Source organism: Dromaius novaehollandiae, chromosome 1 (assembly GCF_036370855.1).
Source record: "Dromaius novaehollandiae isolate bDroNov1 chromosome 1, bDroNov1.hap1, whole genome shotgun sequence".
Taxonomy (NCBI): Eukaryota; Metazoa; Chordata; class Aves; order Casuariiformes; family Dromaiidae; genus Dromaius; species Dromaius novaehollandiae.
The window spans coordinates 67,088,470-67,106,983 of NC_088098.1; the positions used below are offsets into that span (position 1 = coordinate 67,088,470).

At 38.0% G+C, this 18,514-nt stretch overlaps 1 protein-coding gene across 8 annotated transcripts in view; it reads right to left on the reverse strand.

Moving 5' to 3' along the window:
• Positions 1 to 18,514, reverse strand: part of EPS8 (EGFR pathway substrate 8, signaling adaptor) — a 138,884-nt gene that overhangs the window by 35,361 nt on the left and 85,009 nt on the right. For all 8 annotated transcript variants that reach the window (XM_064515543.1, XM_064515555.1, XM_064515551.1 and 5 more), the window contains 6 exons: positions 9,103 to 9,170; positions 6,955 to 7,116; positions 6,619 to 6,768; positions 4,244 to 4,326; positions 2,121 to 2,257; positions 249 to 322 (listed from right to left, as the gene is read on the reverse strand). In XM_064515543.1, the coding sequence (XP_064371613.1) occupies positions 249 to 322; positions 2,121 to 2,257; positions 4,244 to 4,326; positions 6,619 to 6,768; positions 6,955 to 7,116; positions 9,103 to 9,170 (674 nt within the window). The remainder of the gene's footprint in view (positions 1 to 248; positions 323 to 2,120; positions 2,258 to 4,243; positions 4,327 to 6,618; positions 6,769 to 6,954; positions 7,117 to 9,102; positions 9,171 to 18,514) is intronic.

An 18,514-nucleotide genomic window follows, 5' to 3' on the forward strand; every position in this document is an offset into this window, starting at 1 on the left:
CTATTTATATTTCTAGTTCTTCACAACAAAAAAGTGGACTAATTTCAATATTTTGTACTTATCTTAAAACACAAAACAAACACACACCACACACTTCCTATTCATTTTTAGGTCTACCACACAAAACACAGTCTGCCTGGAAAGCTTTGCTCTGGAACTGAATTTCACATGTGGAAAAGTTTTCCCATGAGGTAAAGCTGCAATGTTTCACAGACATTAAGCAATATCACTTGTAGTTGCTCACTTACAACATCTCTGTCAATCCTGGCTGCTATCATTTCTGCTGTTTCTTCATGCTCATGGTACTGTCTTTGTTTTTCAACTGTGGAAAAAGGGGAGAAGGGAAAAAGACACCCATATGGGAGGAACTAGAAACCATGACTTTCAACACCACTTACGACTGAAACCACACCACCATACCACAGATGAAACTGTTTGCACCACTGCCTTTGCAAGAACTCTGCACAACCTGAAGAACTTGCACAGTAATACCTGACCCTGCTAAGCCTCACAAATATGCTTAGGTATACGCATAAGTCAACTTAGCTGCATAAATGAAGTTAACCGCATGCATAAATGTGGTACTAGGATCTCTATCGAAAGATTACAGCAGAAAGTGGCTGATTCTAAACACAAAGGAGAAATCACCCCATTTTGCAAAATACACTAAAAGCAACTCCAGCAGAAGTAGGCAAGACAGAAACGCATAGCTCTGACTTTAGATGGCGTTCAAGGAGGACAGTTTATAATTAAAAGGTAACAAACAAAAAGAGATGTAGGAATTTGGGCAGATTGTCTCCTATGTTCATGTGCCAGAGTTGGTCAATGATGTAATAAAACAGGTATTTCCAAATAACAATGGACAGAATCAGTATTTTTATTATTATTATTTGAAAGCACAAAGGGTTAACATTCTGAGAAATTATGAGTTTTGCATTTTTGAGTCACCCTAAATGCTGCTATTGTTAACAGGAGTGATTTTTGTAAATATATCATAGGAAAGATCCACATGAATGGAATAAAAAACTGCAGGAACTCAGGTCACCAACAGACCACTGATAAATAAAATCTTTCTAAAGTGAGCAGAAATCAAACAAAAGAACAAACCAGCCTTTGCTCAAGATAGATGTAAAGCTGTAGGTTAGCAGATGAAAACACTCTGAATGTTACTGGTTTCTCTGAATATTTTTAATTGTTTTCTCTGCATAGTTGTGTACTTCATTGAGCCATATTGTAGCTTAATAAACCAAAAATAATGAAAACTTCATGATTAATGACATCTAATTATAAAATTTTAGTACGTGTTATATAAAAAGAGGGAAAAAAAAGGCCTCACCTGAACCAAGATTACTCCTTTAATACAGTCTGTTATACTGAAAGGAGCTTTATTGTCTCTAAAGAACATTAATCTATTTTTTCAAAAAAAAATAAAAAAAGAAAAAGGTTTCCATTACAGATTAAAAAAATAAATTAAAAAAAACTCAGAAATACTACCACATTCCTTGGTTGTGGCTTTAAAAACAATCAGCTAGTTTAGCCATACAGACCACTAAGAAGATAGATTAAAAAAAAAAATAGTGCTGATCTCTAGTCAGCTTTTAATCCAGGTGATTATATTTTTAATTGTCTGAAATATCTGGCCTGCATTTGCCTAATTACTAAATACAGCATCATCAAATTCCTGGAATTATGCTCAGTACAGAATACTATGCACGTTAGCATGTTCATATAAAAGCCTGAGTTGAAATCCATAGCCCGCCCCCCGATCCACCTAAACACAACTAAATGAAGCTCTGAAAAGATATTCAGAAAACTGATAGCACAAGTAAATGACGAGACAGATTATGACAGTGAGGTCTTATTCCACAGATCTATCTGCCTAAGGCAATGGGGGCCTGGGGCATTTAAAACTAGACTGGGACAATAATCCTGTCTCCTCTCAACAAAGACAGAGAGGCGACCGATTAAAACCAGTTCTGCATCTGGATTCTATTACTGTAGTCTTTATGAAAGCGTTTTTCCAAATCATTTTTATTATTATCTGGCATCACAGAAACCTACTGCCCAGAACAACCGTTTAGCAGTATGCAGCGCAAGAGCCAGCTCTCAGAAATACTCACAGTCCCCCTGCTCGGCCGCCCACGCAGACCATGCCGCCACTCGGCTTCGCACATCCACCTGCGTGATGGTCCCCGGCGGCACAGGGGCAGGTGCCCGCGGGGGCGGAGGGATGGCACTGTCAGCTTTGGATATCATCCTAAGGGAAGAGAAGAAAGCCCAGAAGTGACACGTGAAGCAAAACCACTCTATTTTCTAGTGCCTAATCACAGAAGACAAGAAGGCTTTACAGGGAACTTTTCTACTAACCTATGCTATTGAGCATCCTATGGACTTCCACAGCCAGCAATACTTGAGTCTGTGGTGTATAAATATATATATATACACAAATATATATATAAAATATATATACATATTTGGCATAATGGGAAACCCAGTGCAAGGAGGGAATAGCAAAATACACATCAATAAACCAAAACCTCCATCACTTGGCCAACTGGAAAACCTCAAGTACTGCAACACAATGTCTAGAGAACTGGTAGACAGGTAAATTCAGTGGCTCAGATTTAGCAGCTGTCATTTTTATCACCACATGCACTTTAATGGCTAGACTTCTGTATTGTCTGGAAGTCTTCATTAGAAGTTACCATTTAGCCATCACAAACTGATTATCTATTTCCTAAGTTTGACAGCTTGTCAACCAACTTTTTCATAAAACTCAGCCAACACAAATGACTAAATTTACAGGCTGATTTTCCCTTTTAAATCAGCAGTCTGTTCATCCCATCTTGATGCAAATGTATGACTGTTCCCACCTGCTATTTTCCAGTACTTTTGCCTTATCTAGTTTTAAATACCGTAATCAAAGAAGTCTTTGGAGTAACTCTGCAGCTTGATATCAACAGAGGGGGGAAAAAAAAACAAAACAATGGCTCCCCCTGCCACACACCCACCCACCCCTTCCTCACGTCCCTATTTAACAGCAAGATCTTCACCTTAAATTCTTCCTTTACAACCCCATCTCATTCGCGGAATTCCACAACAACAAAAATACCAGATACTATTTTGTCTTTGGACACTGAACAAGAAAATATCTCCTTCAGCTCCCTCCTCCAGTCTCCTGGGCAGTCATCTTGGTATTGCCACATTTCCTACAACTTGTCAATAACCTTGCAGTAGCTTGGTAATGCAATGTCAGGTTTATTGCCACATCTCCGAACCAGTCATGCAGGACTCATCTGGAAGGGATGAGTGATGTGATACCCTCTCGCAAACAATACTACAGTGAGTAACCAATGCTAAACGGTCATGTACTATTGAGCTCTTGGCCTCAGAGCCCTCTGGAATGGATAGCTCAGATTAGCTTTCCCCAGATGTACTGACCTACATTCTTCCCCCAGTTAAACCTCATTAGTTTCCTCGCACATCCAATGTGTGAGAATATTTCTGGATCACCCCATTGTGCTTATGCTTTTTTTTTTTTTTTTTTTTTTTTTTTTTTTACAGCCCCACAAACAGTAAAGCATACCTATTCAATTTTAAACTCATAGATAAACTTATGTTTACAGCATAAACAAAGTTTGCAGCAGTGTCTATCAGTATAAGAAAACTTAATGAGCTGTGCAGTGGAATTTAACAGGTAACTAGAAACATTTTTAAAACAATGATGTTTTTACTTGAAGATTTTTGTACAGCAGAGGATTTTCTGTATAGACCACAAAACTAAGCATTATGGAGAGATACTTTTAAGACACAGTTGCATATTAACCTGTCAATAAATTACCATGAACATTCAGTATCTAAAGTTTGTGCCCTTGTTTCTACGCCTCTCATCTCTTGAAGTTTTAAATTTTTTTCTTGGAGTTTAAAATTTTTAATTTAAATTCAGAACTATTTACCTATATGCAGAACTGAGACATACAACACTATTCTCTGGCAACTGGTATTTGCCAGTTGTTCCAGCCACTAAGGAGGAATTAGAAAAGTTAAGAGTGCAATTTATAAACTGAGAAAGCATGAGAATTAAATCAAGTGAAGGATGCTATACCTGGTTTTGGAATTATGTCACCAATTAGCAAAGAAGAGCAAAAAACAGCAGACAGACTTGGAAAGCTTCTGACCCGGTGGCAGTCTTCTGACCCGGTACTTGGCAATCTTATATACTGACAAGAAGTTAAGTTTTTACCTCAGTGTTTCAAGCCTTTTCTTCTGCTTTCCACTTTTGCTGTCGCTGATTGCACTTTCAATATCTTCATGAATAAAGCTAGCCTAAAGAGACAGAGGCAGATACTCTCAGTTATCAGCTAGGTTAACCAGATATGTGAAATAAATATCTCTTCAGCCACCTTTTTTAAAGTATCCTTAGATTCCAGAATCTCTTACCAATCCCACATATCTAAACCTCTGGGATACATTACCTCTGGATTACACTAAACAGAACACAGAAACACACAATGCTATTGTCTGGGAGTTGGTAATTTTGTCACTGTTTCAGTCTAAAATGCCATCCTCGGATGAGTATGTCATATAGATAAAAAAAACTTGCCCGAAGAGTTGTAATTATCTCAAGTCAAAAATTATTGCATAAACTGTTTTTCCCATCCACATATATCATTTTTTTGTCAAGCATGTCAGTGAAAGGCATAACTGAAACTACTACAGACAGTAGCAGTGTTATGGATAAGGAAAATAACTCATCGTAAAAGAAAGTATCCTTTAAGAAATAAAGATGCACCCTAATTTCTCCTTGATTTTGTGGAAGATTATTTTTTCAGAACATTTCCTAATCTGGAGGTTCCTGCCTCTCAGTAACTGCAGTCTACCTCCACCAGTGACCCACAAGTAAAATTCTGATACACGTCTAACACATTATTTTAATAGAACTTGCATTAAATAGGTCACAGCTTCTCATGGGATTGAGAATGCTCTGTTACATGTCTTCAGCTGTCAGAGTAATTTCCTACCCAACTTGTCAAAGCCCAAATCTGTCAGTATCCAGGCTCACTCTACAAGGCCCACCTCTACCCAGGTCTCCTCATGGTGGAGGAGGAATACATAACTTTTTGGGAGGAATATACAACTTCTGCTAGGCCCAGAAGACTTTGTTGATTTTAGGATCTAAAGCGATTAAGGAACATCTCAGGCTGTAACGCATTATACCCCAGAATATGGACCAGGAATATATTAGGTTTATAGAATTAATGGATGAACTTCAAGGCATTTGAGGAACTTAAAAACAGAACACCATGAATCATACTCTTAATGTTTATTGTTTAACAAAGTTTTAATTAGAAAATATTGATCTGCCAAAACATTATTGATTTTGACTAAGCTTTTGTTGCAAAGGCTCCTGAGGTTTAATATAGTTTCTGATCAATAGCTGGAAGAAGTTGAGAAAGACTGACCTAATATCTCAAAAACAGCTAAGTCCAATGAGCAGGCAACAAAACCTAGGGTATGGTCACAGGCTCTAACAATGGCTCGGGAAAAAAAGGGGGATCCTGGACTTCAAGCTAGAGAGTTAGGCTTATGTGCTCCATATTTTTGTTTGTATACAGAGGAATGACTTCAAAAGAGGAAAGCCTGAAGAAAAGAGACCACCTTGGGAGACTGGTTCCAATCTGCCTTCAACCAGGATCCCTGCATTATTTGACATACAGCAACCTGAATTCCCCCAGATGCCAATTTCCACTGCAATGGCAAATTCAGTGCAACTAGTCTCACAGTTAACCAGTCATCTTTACATCACTATCACTGAACCAATTTCAAAAGTCATACATCATCATTAGCAATTTGTTGTTTTAAGATAATAACAAACTACAAAGAAGGAATTTAAAACCCCCATGAAATTATTTATCAGAATTTCAAGAAGTACCAATTATACAGTGTCATTAACAGAAATTAAGATTTGCACTCCTAGAAATAAAGAAGTTTTGCAAAACACATTCAAAAATTGCGTTTACAAGTTGGAAGGAAACATTTTAATCAGAGACAAATAATCCCTTTCCTTGTCTTGCCCTTCTTACAAACAGTATTTTCCTTTCAATTCTCTCTCCTGCAGAGAAGAGATACAGTGAGGTGGGCCTGCAGAGGAGGTTTAATTGCTCAGTCACACAAAGAACAGATAAAAGGGAAGGACCAGGTAAGAGCTCAAGGCTCCAGCAAGCGTTTTCCAGGTTCTAAAATAAATTTCAGGTAATTCAAACTATTTTACAGCAATTTCTTCAGAAGTGTGAGTGCATACCATATACATATTTCAGAGCTTTACTCATTTGCAAACCTAAATGAATTGCTAAAGAGCCCAAGAATCAATATTTACAGTAATGACATATTTGCACATGCACTAAGGATTCAGCTTAGTTAGATGACTCCTATCTTACAAGACATACTACACTACATTTACTAATATACTATAATAAGTATTGGTGTCATAAATACATTAAACAAAGCATATTTATCAGCACAAAAGAACAGAATTATGGATATTATCCATTGCACTTGCCAATTCATAAAACTTCCCCAATTCAAGTAAGTCATAGCAAATCTCCATTACTATCTTACCTTAATCTCATCACACTGGAAAAGATGCAAATCTGGCTTGTTTTGGGTTGGTTCTTTACATACTAATGCAAGAATAGAATTGTAATTGCATGCATTCATCACAGCTTGGCAATGCTGAATTGTGCTTAAAGGAAAATTCTCCAGTTCATTCTGCAGGGAGAGAGGGGGGAAAAAAACCCTTAATATTCAATATCCTAATCTCAGGAAAGCTGCATCAGTTAAAAACAGGAAAGTGATAATAAGCTAATTAAAATACCAAATCTCACATACATCATTTTTCTGCCTGTTCCCTTTTTTTCTCTCTCTGGAAGTGAGACTGCCACTCACAGATCTTACCTTCGATTCCAAGTCCACCAAGCTGACAGCTTTGTCATCCACTTGAAGAATCATATCTTGAGTCCACACTTTGCCTTTAGCATCCAGTAATTTCAGCTTCCTTATTCCATCGTCTACTGTAATCATTGCCTCTTTTCGGTCCAAAACAAAGGTGGTCAAGTGCTAATGAATGAGGGACCAAAAAAAAAAGTGTAATTTTCCCTTTCACTAGACAGTATCAGTATTCAAACTGCCAGGAAACAGCAACACAAATAATTCACGAATAAAAGCGCCTTTGTATATGACAGATACGTATATGACAGATCCTATCTGTCCCTATCCAACCCTATCAGTAAAGCCATGGGGGAGGTTGTTTAGTCCACAATGTCATTTCAAGTCAACTGAGTTTTGTAACTCAGTTTGTCATCCTCTATCATTTTCTCACTGCAATAAGCAGTCAGGCTTCTAGACATATTCTGTCATGTTTCAGGTATCACAACTAGAATTAAATCCTGAGTATTAATTAGCTTTCTCGAGGAGTGAAAACCTGTCTCATTTGCCAAGCTGAATGCAGGAAGCAACAGCAGAAGCTTCCCAGCAGCACCCTGCCAATGTACCTCCACCCCCGCCTGGCCTGGAGCGTGGCCATCTCTGTAGAGCTGCCAACCGGCACGCTGATGGCAACCACGATGGGTTTACATCTGACTGGGATACCTTATGGACAGGCCAGTTACTTGTTTTACATAGACCACAGCAGAAATATAGTATATTATCTATTTTTGCTCACCATCAACTTGGAATGGTCTCCAGAGGCAATTAATGGTCTAGAAGTTAAACACCATCTCACAGACATCACCTCAGCTAGTCTCCCTGCCATTATGATTTTGATAATTTCTCCTTCAAACATGTCAACCATGCAAGACAACCCATAAACTATTTCACTTTCGTCTAGGCAAAAAAATCCAGCTTCACACTTTTATTTAAGACCTAGATACACTTTTCCAAGCTGAAACAATTTTAATATATGCCTGCACACCTATCTTCTAAATAGCTTGAAATAAAAAGAATTGAGTGTGCTTTCTCTATTAGAGGATAACAGCATATTTCAGCAATAACAGACAAGAGAGTAGATACAAGCTGCATATGATTGAAGTATTTAAAAAAATAAAGTGAAGCAAACTATACTGACTGTTCATACAGGAATGCTTACACTTCAAATACAAGTACTATTTTTCACACTAGCAGAGTACCAAAACCGATATATAGAAATGAAAGACAGATAAAGACACAGACAATCTAAAGCAACACAAGTAATTCATTTGCAAGCTGATCATAGGACATAAGCAGCTGAAATCAAGACTCCTCTGTACATGATTTAACAATTTATATCTAAGTTTAAAACTCAGCAAAAAGGACCTGTGAATCTATGGCATGTGCAAGAGTCAGCTTAACCCATGATAGTGGTACTTAGTTTGACAGCAGCAGGAGAAAGTCTATCTCAAAGTAAGAATGCCTCGGCATTGCATCCAAAAGTGCTTAACAGACTACACACAGGTACCCAGGCTTACTTTGCTGGATAGTTTAAATATATCTGCTTCTAGACAGAATGTGACAGCAATATACAGTAATTCTGCAAAGCAGCTTAAGACAAGTCATATATTTTGCATTTCAGATGGGGGATGAATCTGTGCAGGCAGGATGCATTTAACTGCTACCTAGTAGACTCTAACTGAGGTTTTGGGGGATTAATGCTCAGCTCTTTCAAAGCATTCTGGCACCTCTGATTATAACTGGCCAAAGTATGCATTTTAAGTATCATTCAGTGTGCCTCACCAACAGCACAGAGCTTTTCAGCTCTGCCTCAGCCTTAGAACAAGAGTGCTTCAAAGACAGGGCAGTGTAACATGCTGAACTGTGATCCCATTGAGAAGTTCTGTCTGTTTGCCAAACTACCCACATCTCTGCTTATTTTCTACTATACGAAAATTTCAGCTTATTATGGCATAGCTATAGAATTTGATACATTTCAGCATAATCTGTTCTGAAGTGACCTCAGGATATTTTGGAAGATTTATATGCCTTCAAGCCTATGTAGCCTCAAACATCACGTAGGCAAAAATCAGTGCATGTAACTGAAAGGTCTAATTGGTATATTGCTCCTCCTCTCACCTCCACATGATAGTGCGATGTTTCAGATATGCTGCTGGCACTGTCCCGTGCGTAATTCTTTCTTTGTTCTAAAGAAGAGGTGAGAAAAGAAAGAATAATTATTCATCAAACTTTCTATCATGCTGCATTTTGGGTATTTCTCCAAGACACTCAAGACCAGTTGTATATACATGAAAGCAGAAGAAGAGTTGTTGTTAACTTCTGTATTGCAAAAGAAAAACCTTCACCCCCAGCACAATCCAGCACAAGGATAATACTTGTATCAACAATGTTAGAAGAGAACCAGCAGGTACAAACAAGAGCTAGCATCTCTTCAGTGAGTCAGGACACAGGAGGGGAGCAGCATACCAACTGAAAGTACTTCATTGTGAAGCCTGATTATTAAAATTGCTGGCTTGCCGCTTTGGTAGGAGTATGAAAACTAGTATCAGGCTTATTATGTTTGTATGAATGCACTGTAAATTAAAAGTATTCTCAGTTATACATATAATTCTCCCGTTAAGCGTTGAAAACAACAAAGCCACATACAAAACAAACCTGATGCACCTCTTATTTCCTCCTAAAGTATTCAGTTTAATGAATTACTGATAGATAAATATGCAGGGAAAGAATGAAAGGCAAAGAAGCCAAAAGCTGCAGTAGAGAAATACATGCTCAATAACTCTAAACAGAAATACTTTTCAGCCGAACAATACACAATGCTGCAAAATCAGAAACATCATTTGCTTTTTACTTTATACAATAGATTAATACCAAACCAGGAGAGGAGGGGAGAAAAAGGAAAACTGAGAGCAAGTTAAGAACACAGAACTGCCACACCATAAAATAATGATTTTAGATGAATGCTGAAATAAGATTTTCAACTTCAGTTGAGACATATTTGAATGTGACATTTGGAAGTTCTTCACTCCCCCCCCACCCCCCCATAATCACTGAGGTGCCCAATCTGAAAACACCAGGAGCTTTGCCTTAGTAAGGAAGCAACTAGGAGACTTGGCTGAGAAAGTCCAAGGGAATTCTGCAGTATGTAAATTTTCTCTTCTCAATTTCATGAAATATCTTGAATTTTGACTTTCAAGTAAAAGGAGCATTTTGATTTTATTTGGAAGGAGAGTATCTGACATATATACAACACACATTAATTTCATCATACCCAGTTGGACTGCTTGGAAGAAAGCTACTTTTTGTAGGATTAAAAAATGCTAAATACTACCAAACATATGTTCTGTGATTTACAGAGGTCTCCAGTGAGGACACCAAAATCAACAGAAGCGTCTGCTGATCTCTGATAAAGGCAAAACAGGATCTGTTGTATTCAGAGTCCCTTTATACACGAGTTATACAGGTGCAGCAGCACCTCAATGCTTAACAAGCACAGACTCCCAGCAAAGAAAGGAAGGCCCTTACTTACAGGTGTCACTTGTAGAAGTATTTGACACCTTTTAGAATGACAGCCCACATTTCCTTACTTCTCAGCATGCTTCATAAAAGATAATACAGTTCCTGAAATCCCTGCATGGCTTGAAGCCCACCACCAAGACAACAAGTGCCACTCTCAGAAGAGAGCCGTTCTGCTACCTTGCAGCAGCTACTCAACTTGCTTTACCGAGATAAGTCTGCAGTACCCTCAGCCAAAATGGAAACAGCATGGTTTATCAGAATTTTGAACTATGTACATGAACATATTAAAACAGATGCCTTAATTTTATTATCCATTATTTAGAAATCCCAGGGCACAGGATCCACATTAATTCCAGCTGTAACTAATATTTCTGCTTTTGCAGCATATTACTTACGATATTTTGTTTGTTTGTTTAAAGACAATACACACACACACCCAACAAAACAGTCAATGAAGTAGTACTATTTGACTTGCTACCTTTCTTTTTTTGTTTGGATGATGATCTGAAGAAGTAAACTCCATCTGTTCCTAACAAAACAAGGGAATTAAAAAGCAATATCTAGTTTAACCAAATATGACTATTTGCATCTCCAAGGGGACCAATTAATGGACTTCTGGTATGGACTGTAAATGAATAATTAAATACTGACCAGTAAGAAAGAAAACATACTTTAAAAAAAGAAAGCCACATTTCCATTAACTGAATGCATGACATATTGAGTTTTGATTATTACTTCCTTTTCTTTTTTTTTAGTAAACAGGAGTAGTGTTTTTATGACACCAAAGTAAACTAGGATAAGATATTTTACATCCATTGTAAGGCCTATAAATCCCACAAGTAATAACAGTTGGAGTTATTTTTTTGATAAAACAAGAAATATTGGCATATTTAGAAGCTACCGAAAAATTAAAAAGCAGAGAGTAACTTTCACAAGAGTTTCCATGCTCATATTCACAGAAATTCTGCCCCAGCTTAGGATAGGATATCCAAAAACATTCATTGCACTGATTAACACATCCTCTTCCACAGAGCAGCACAGCACAGCACTCACAACAGACAAGACAATGGTTTTCAACAGACTATGTCTTGGAGAGAACAAACAGTGTTTATATAAGAAATAGAGCTTTATGAACAATAATAAAAGTTGTGATTGCCTAGACTTGACAGCCAAGGAGACTCCCTCAAGTTCTGCTTCCTTAATAACAACAGAAAAGTAACAAGAACTTCATAAAAGCTGACAATGAGCAAAAATCCACAAGTGTCCATGTTTACTGGCAAACAAGTATGATCACCACTCCAAGAGCTGATGATACTGACTTTGGTGGCAATTCCTATTTACCATTTTTTTTGGACAGGTTTATGCAGGTGGAATATTTATTAGAACAGATCAGAAATCTGAGTTACCATTTGTTATCCTACAGGCTCTTCTACTAAAAACACTGTGTAATATATGTCACTCATGGAGACCTGGAGAATCCTATTTCTTGAAGTCCAAGAAAGTGATGCAATCTAAACTCTACAGTGAGGCATGGAAGCTAAAACAGAGAGAGTTCAAAGCCTTGTGGTAGCACTATATATCCCATTGGGAATTTTATCACTACATATAGATTAGAATTTTGAGATTAACATGTATAGTATTTGTTCTGATTCTTTATAAAACTCTTATTAAAAAACATCAGTTGTGCTAAAAGTTTTCCATCCTTGGGGAAAAATGTATTTCACAAAAAATCTCTAGCATACCAGTTTCAGGGGCCAGATGCATCCCCAGTGTAAAGAAGTGTGGTGGTGGGAAAATAAGGAATGGAAAGGAAGAATATAGCAAAGAAAAAAAAAAGAAAAGAAAGAAAAAAGAGGGAGATGGAGAGGGCAGACCTCACACACTTAATTACTGCTTAGTGCTGCAATTTTCATGTGGTTTTGCAGATGAGCCAGAAAGTACTTACAGCAGCTGTGAATGTTGTCAACACTGCTAAAAAGGAGGGGAAGGTAGATATTATGAGCAACTTTTCTGTCTTGAAATTATTCATCCTTCAAAAATACAACATCCAGTAAATATATACAAGGATTGTGTCAGAAGACACTAAAGTTAAATTCTGAATCACAATCTACAGCAAATGTGACCCAGAGAAATTTGTGCAGAGTAAAACGTCAAGTAAACTCACAAGGCAGGGGACCAAGGTTAAAAGCAGCACTACATTTCATCCATTGATGCTGACAGCGATATCTACTAGCTACTAAACTTTCCAAATGAGCACAAACATTAACTCACAGAAATTATTACTATTGCCTCTTTTTGATGTGGACTGATGCTACTACTATGCATGTCTTTGTGAACTTACTCAACTTACCAGTCCTCAAGCATGGACCAAGTTTCTGATTTCAAAAGGCTGTGAAAAGGTACTGATATTATACCAATTTTGGAGGAAGCCAAACATCAGAAAAAACAGAAAACAAAAAAATGTTTTAACCAAACACTTCTAGACAAGCAAAAATTACATGAGATTACAAATGGAAGTATTCAACATTTTATCCTTGCCTCACTCCATTAAAAACTTGGTGCTCTTCCAATTATTTCTGTGAGGGAGCATTTCTCTCATTGGAAAGGCAAATTTGGAACTGTAACTATTCCACAGTTTCACAAAAAAAATCAGGCTTGCATAAGGTCCCTTGAGTTAGCGCTATGACCAGAACCCAACATAGCTAAAGGTACAGAGTCCTGTCTTGTCCATTTTGCCACTGGAAGAGGCTGTGGCTATAAGGCAAATTAGAAAGTTGCTTAATAAACTCTACCATAGCCTGGTGTGTGCCACCACCCAGTAGAAGAGACCACACAGAAGAGCACCACAGCAAGACAAATCTAATTCTTTAGCTCAGGTAGGAAAAATTGTTACCAAAAGCAAAAGATCTCAGGCTGTGTCTTCACAGATGACCTGAAGCACAGCTGGTGCCGGCCGGGGCTATGCTGCCTTTATGCATAAAGAAATTTTCAGTTCCAAGAGCCTAAAATAGAAATGAGGAATCCCAATGCCTGAACTTCCACTGCTGTCTTACAAGTAATTGTACAGGCCAGATGTAATAAATGTATCAGCACTCTGGTTATAATAACGCAAAGGATAATGATGGATCCCACCTTCCTCTTCTAGCTAAATTGGAAACTCTCTGTATAGCGACAAAAAGACTGAAAATCTGAAAGCTGATGACAACCCATGCAGAGATGGATTAAAAGGCTCACTTACAAGCTGTTTTAAGAATCCTAGAGTAAGGTAAAAATTATAACCACACATCACTAAGCAGAAAAGCAAAGTACTTTGTTTACTACTGGATATTTATGGTTTGCATTGCAGTGATGGCTGATACCCCTTTAAGAACATATTGCAGCAGGCAGAGAAGCTGAACCTGAGATGGAGAGCAAAGCACAGGAGTTGTTACCAGCACATCCAGGGAGAAAGGTGAAAACTTGATTTAAAAGCAAATCTCATTATCAGAGGTGCAAACACTATCACAGAGCACCTTGCCATCAATCTTTTCCCTGATGGCCATGTGGAACTAGCTACCAAGAAGGTGTGATATTCGGAAGTCTATTGCCAGTTTAATTCATTTGCGTATCAAATAATACAAGAACGTTATATGGATGGCTTCTTTTAATGAACTCTTTTACCTAGTCTATGATCTGCTTGTGATTTCTTGGAATTTATTACACTACACTTTTTGCTCTGAAGGAGGTATTTGAGCGACACAAAAATGCACATGCAGTTTCACTGTTAGCGCCTCACCACAACTGAGGGAGTTTTATGAGTTGTGTTTTTAAACACCTGGTGTTCTCTGATGTGGTCTGGGGACAACTTTAGTAACACCTTTCAATTCTGTGCCTAATAATAACCTAAAAATTTAGTGCGCACCACCAACTCGCTATGCCAAGAGACTGGAGCTGCTCCAGCATGTGTCACTCCCTGACAAAGGCCCAGCGCAGCCCCGGTTCTCAGCGCCAGCCGGTGCCACGTGTCTCCCCGGAAGCGGTGCCGCAAAAGACAGATGGAGAAGCTAGCGCTCGAACAACAGGTGAGAGTATGAGCCAAAACCCATTTCAGACACAAAGATCAGGCGTTAAATAGTGAAATAAACCTCAAGAGAATATGGACAGGGCATCTCTCCTTCAAGTTCAGTGAGAGATTTATCATGCAAGTAGAAAACATTTCATTTTAGGCAGGAAAGGAGTGAAAACAAACTGATGGTTTGAGACAGGAAAAAAGACAGCTGCAAGCAAGTTTTTGCAGCTCAGATAACTGCATCAGAGACAGTGATGGCTCCAGTCTAGTTTTTAATATAAAATTGTCCATAACACCAAAAAAACTCCCACCTCCTTTCCCAATGGCACTGTGGTCAACCTCCTGTTTGAAGACCAAAGGACCGAACACACTCATGAATCACCTTATCAACGTAAGGACTGGGACTCAACAGTTAAACTTCATGCCATGACATATTAAAAAGAGTCTTCACTATGCTTGGAAAAAATGCTTTTAAGATTGAAATAGTGACTTAGGAGTCCAGATCCCCTTTACACTTTTTGATGTGGGTGGATAGGTGCTTTAATAAAGCTGACATTCAAAAGTCTTCCAGAAAAGGAGGCCTATCATGGACAAAGTTTGCTGCTATCATTACACAGAGAGTCTTGACATATTTTTATCAAAACCAACAGCAAAGTCATTTTACTTTTACTGTAAAATTTTATATATGTATAAATATCTATAATCCAATATATCAGTGGAGAATCAAATATACAGGTTTGCTAGTAATTACTATTATATTTATTATTCTTAGTGCATTTAAAAAATTCTGATATCATTCAACGCTTCCCACTCCTTTTCTGACAGCACACACAAAAATTCCAAAACATCACAAAAGAAGAAATATTGCAGACAGATGCAGCAGAATGGTAACATGGCTGCTGAAAGTAAAATACAACTGCCTTGCCTTTGAGAAAGGTTGCAGGGTTTTTTTGTTGTTGTTTTGTTTTTAAACTTTTCTCCAGTTCATACATTTGGTGACACTGACAGCCTACTTCTTCATGCATACAAACCACAGCAGAAGCAGGGAAATGTGAAAACTCCACTCAAAAAGCTGTGCCAAAATATCTTTACTCCAAGCTCCAGCATAATTGAGTCTTCTACTTCATTCAGTTCTTGGCAATTGCAACTACAGTTTTGTGATGTATCCACTAGCACTGGAAGTGAACCAAGATCAACAACTCATTTTACAGAAGCCACCATGCAGTAGTTACATGGTTAGTCATTTCAATTAGTACCTGAATCCAATTAAGCAGTTTAGAAGTAAAAGGCTGTTTATCACTGCATACTTGAAATTTAGCCACTTGTCCCTACCTTCTACTGACAGATGAACATTCCATGGCATGTTTGATAGGAAAATGCTCTGTGATGTATCATTTTAAAGTCCCTAAAGAACACACTTAAGACATTTTTACTGATACTACCACACTGTTCAAAACCTATGCTCTTGAAGAATTATTATTAGCATGATACAAAACGAAAAAGTTAGAAAAGTGAAATGTGTGTCATTCTCATGAACAAGTAATCTGCTAAAAAGACTTTTTAGCAAGATGCCTCTTGCTGGTTTCTTTTACCACCTACTATTTCTGTTAACACATGTAATCAGCTTGTCAAGTGAACCTGTATAGGATGCAGAAATTGCTGTTAAAAACTATCACTTCAGAATTTTGCTCAGTTACAGTTCCTGTCTTTAATACTATGTTAAGTGACTTTTTTTTTTTTTTAAGCATTTACTGCTAAAAAAAGGCAAGTCTAAACTTAGACTCATTCATTTTTAACATCAGTTTTAAAAGACAAATGTTTGGAAAAGTTTTTACCTCTGTCTTTGCAGAAATTTCTAAAAGTGGACCTCTACACTACTCTAGCACAGTGCCTTCAGCCACCAAAAGTCATCAGCCTTTTCACACCACTCCACTTCTGAGAGGATACAAAGCCAGGAGACCTTCAATCTGCTTCATAGACTTTCAGCCTCATGGATCTCAAAGCAGTTCAAAAGCCAATAACACATACAAACAATACCGCAAAGTTCTCATATGCTAACAGGGGAGATAACCAATACTGCCAAACCCAGAGCCTACATGGTATCTTTGCAAGAGTAAATTGTATGTTGCAAAACATCTTGCTGTCACTACCCTAACTGAATGAGATAACAAAAACAGCCATTACAGCAGCACCACTCAAAACAGGAGGGGAGACTAGTTACAATTAACAGTGTTGCAATTACTAGCCACTGCTCTTTGTCAAAGTTTTCTGGTTTATTAACACCTGCAGAAGAGTGGGTAGATGCCAAAAGGGTGAGCAGGCTGGACGGAGGTGTGAGGGCTTCTGCAGAGAATGGATGTTTTCACTGCAAATCTCATTCTTCCATTCCTATCAGTTTTACTGACTTTCAAAAGAACATTTGACAAAATGCACAGATTCACACCACAGAATATCTCAGCGCCTTATCTCCACTTAAACTTCCATTACCAGCATGGCAGTCTGCTATATGTATTCACAGCAGAGATGGATGACCAGGGAACAGTGCAATTTGGCTGGCGAGGAACATATCTACATTTTGTGCCCACTGTGATTTGGCCATAAGCTAGAGAATATAATATATAGCCAAGACAAATAGTAGCATCTGTAGTTGGCTAGTACAACAAAGTTTAGGCATTTCTAAGGAGTATTACATCTGACAGAGACAAAAAAAAAAGCCTGTTCAAAACAGCGGGCCAAACAGGGCTCCAAGTAAATTATATCAAATCTAACCTCCTTTAAAACCATGTGCCAAGCATTGATAATATCACTGTAAATTCCTTTTCTGCTAACAGAGCATCAAGTTGGGGGTCAGGCAGGGGGAGACACAGGTCATGACCAGGGTTTCTCCTTCTATTCATTAAGCTGTTACTATTAACAGAGTCGATGTATTATTATTGATAGCAGATAACTATTCACACAACACATTCACTCATTCACTCACACATTCACTCATTCACCAGCTTGGAGCAACAGTTGGTAGGCCAACACAAGACAAATTAAGCTGAAAATGGTCTCCCTAGCATTTACTAAACTTGATTTGGAAACAGAATTTAAATTCAAGGAAGTTCTTCCGAAGGGAAAACTATTCCCATGGGGAACTAAAGAGCACGACTAGGTGCCTGTCACCAGGTTGCGTGGCAATGAACCAGCAGACACAGAGAGAATGATCTTCTGAGTTACATTTAAACCTCTGAATCATTAGCTGAGCAAAATAAAACAAAGCGGGTTCCTTCCTTCAGTTACACCAAAATTGCACGGATAGTACTACAACACTGCAAAGGAACTAGTTTTCTTTAATGATTCATGTAGAAGGTATTTACACTTCTTGTCCTATATTGTTAATGACGGAAGAATTTTTAGATTGAGGAAAAAACTAAAAATTCTTCCATCATTAACAGTATAGGATTCAATTTTAGTAATAAGGAGCATTGCAAACAACATAATGAATCGCACCTTTAAACAATTTCCAAAACTATTTTTTTTCCAAAACTATATAGTTTCCAAAACTTCTTTTTTTAGAAGCTGGAATGCTTCTATTTTACGCTTATGGAGAAACAGTAAAGAATCAGAGTAGTTGGTGGGGGCTTGATTGATCTCAGAACATCCATGCACTACCATTAAAACATGTTTGTCCATATGATTAATAGGACTGGGAGACGTACTTAAATGCATCTTAACTCGGTGTTCAATATTTTACTTCACATGTAAGCAACAAAGGTGTCTACTCAGAGAAGGGGCTTATCCTCACCATTAATGCTGGCCAGCACGGCCCATGCTCCCACATTAGCATGGGTGGGCATTTAGATCCACACACACTCCAGAAATACCCAGCAGTCACAGTGTCAAACGACTGCCCCCGACATCAAAACTCACTCATGGCATGCCTGACACTTTTCGCTCATAGCAAATGTCAAATGGGGAAAA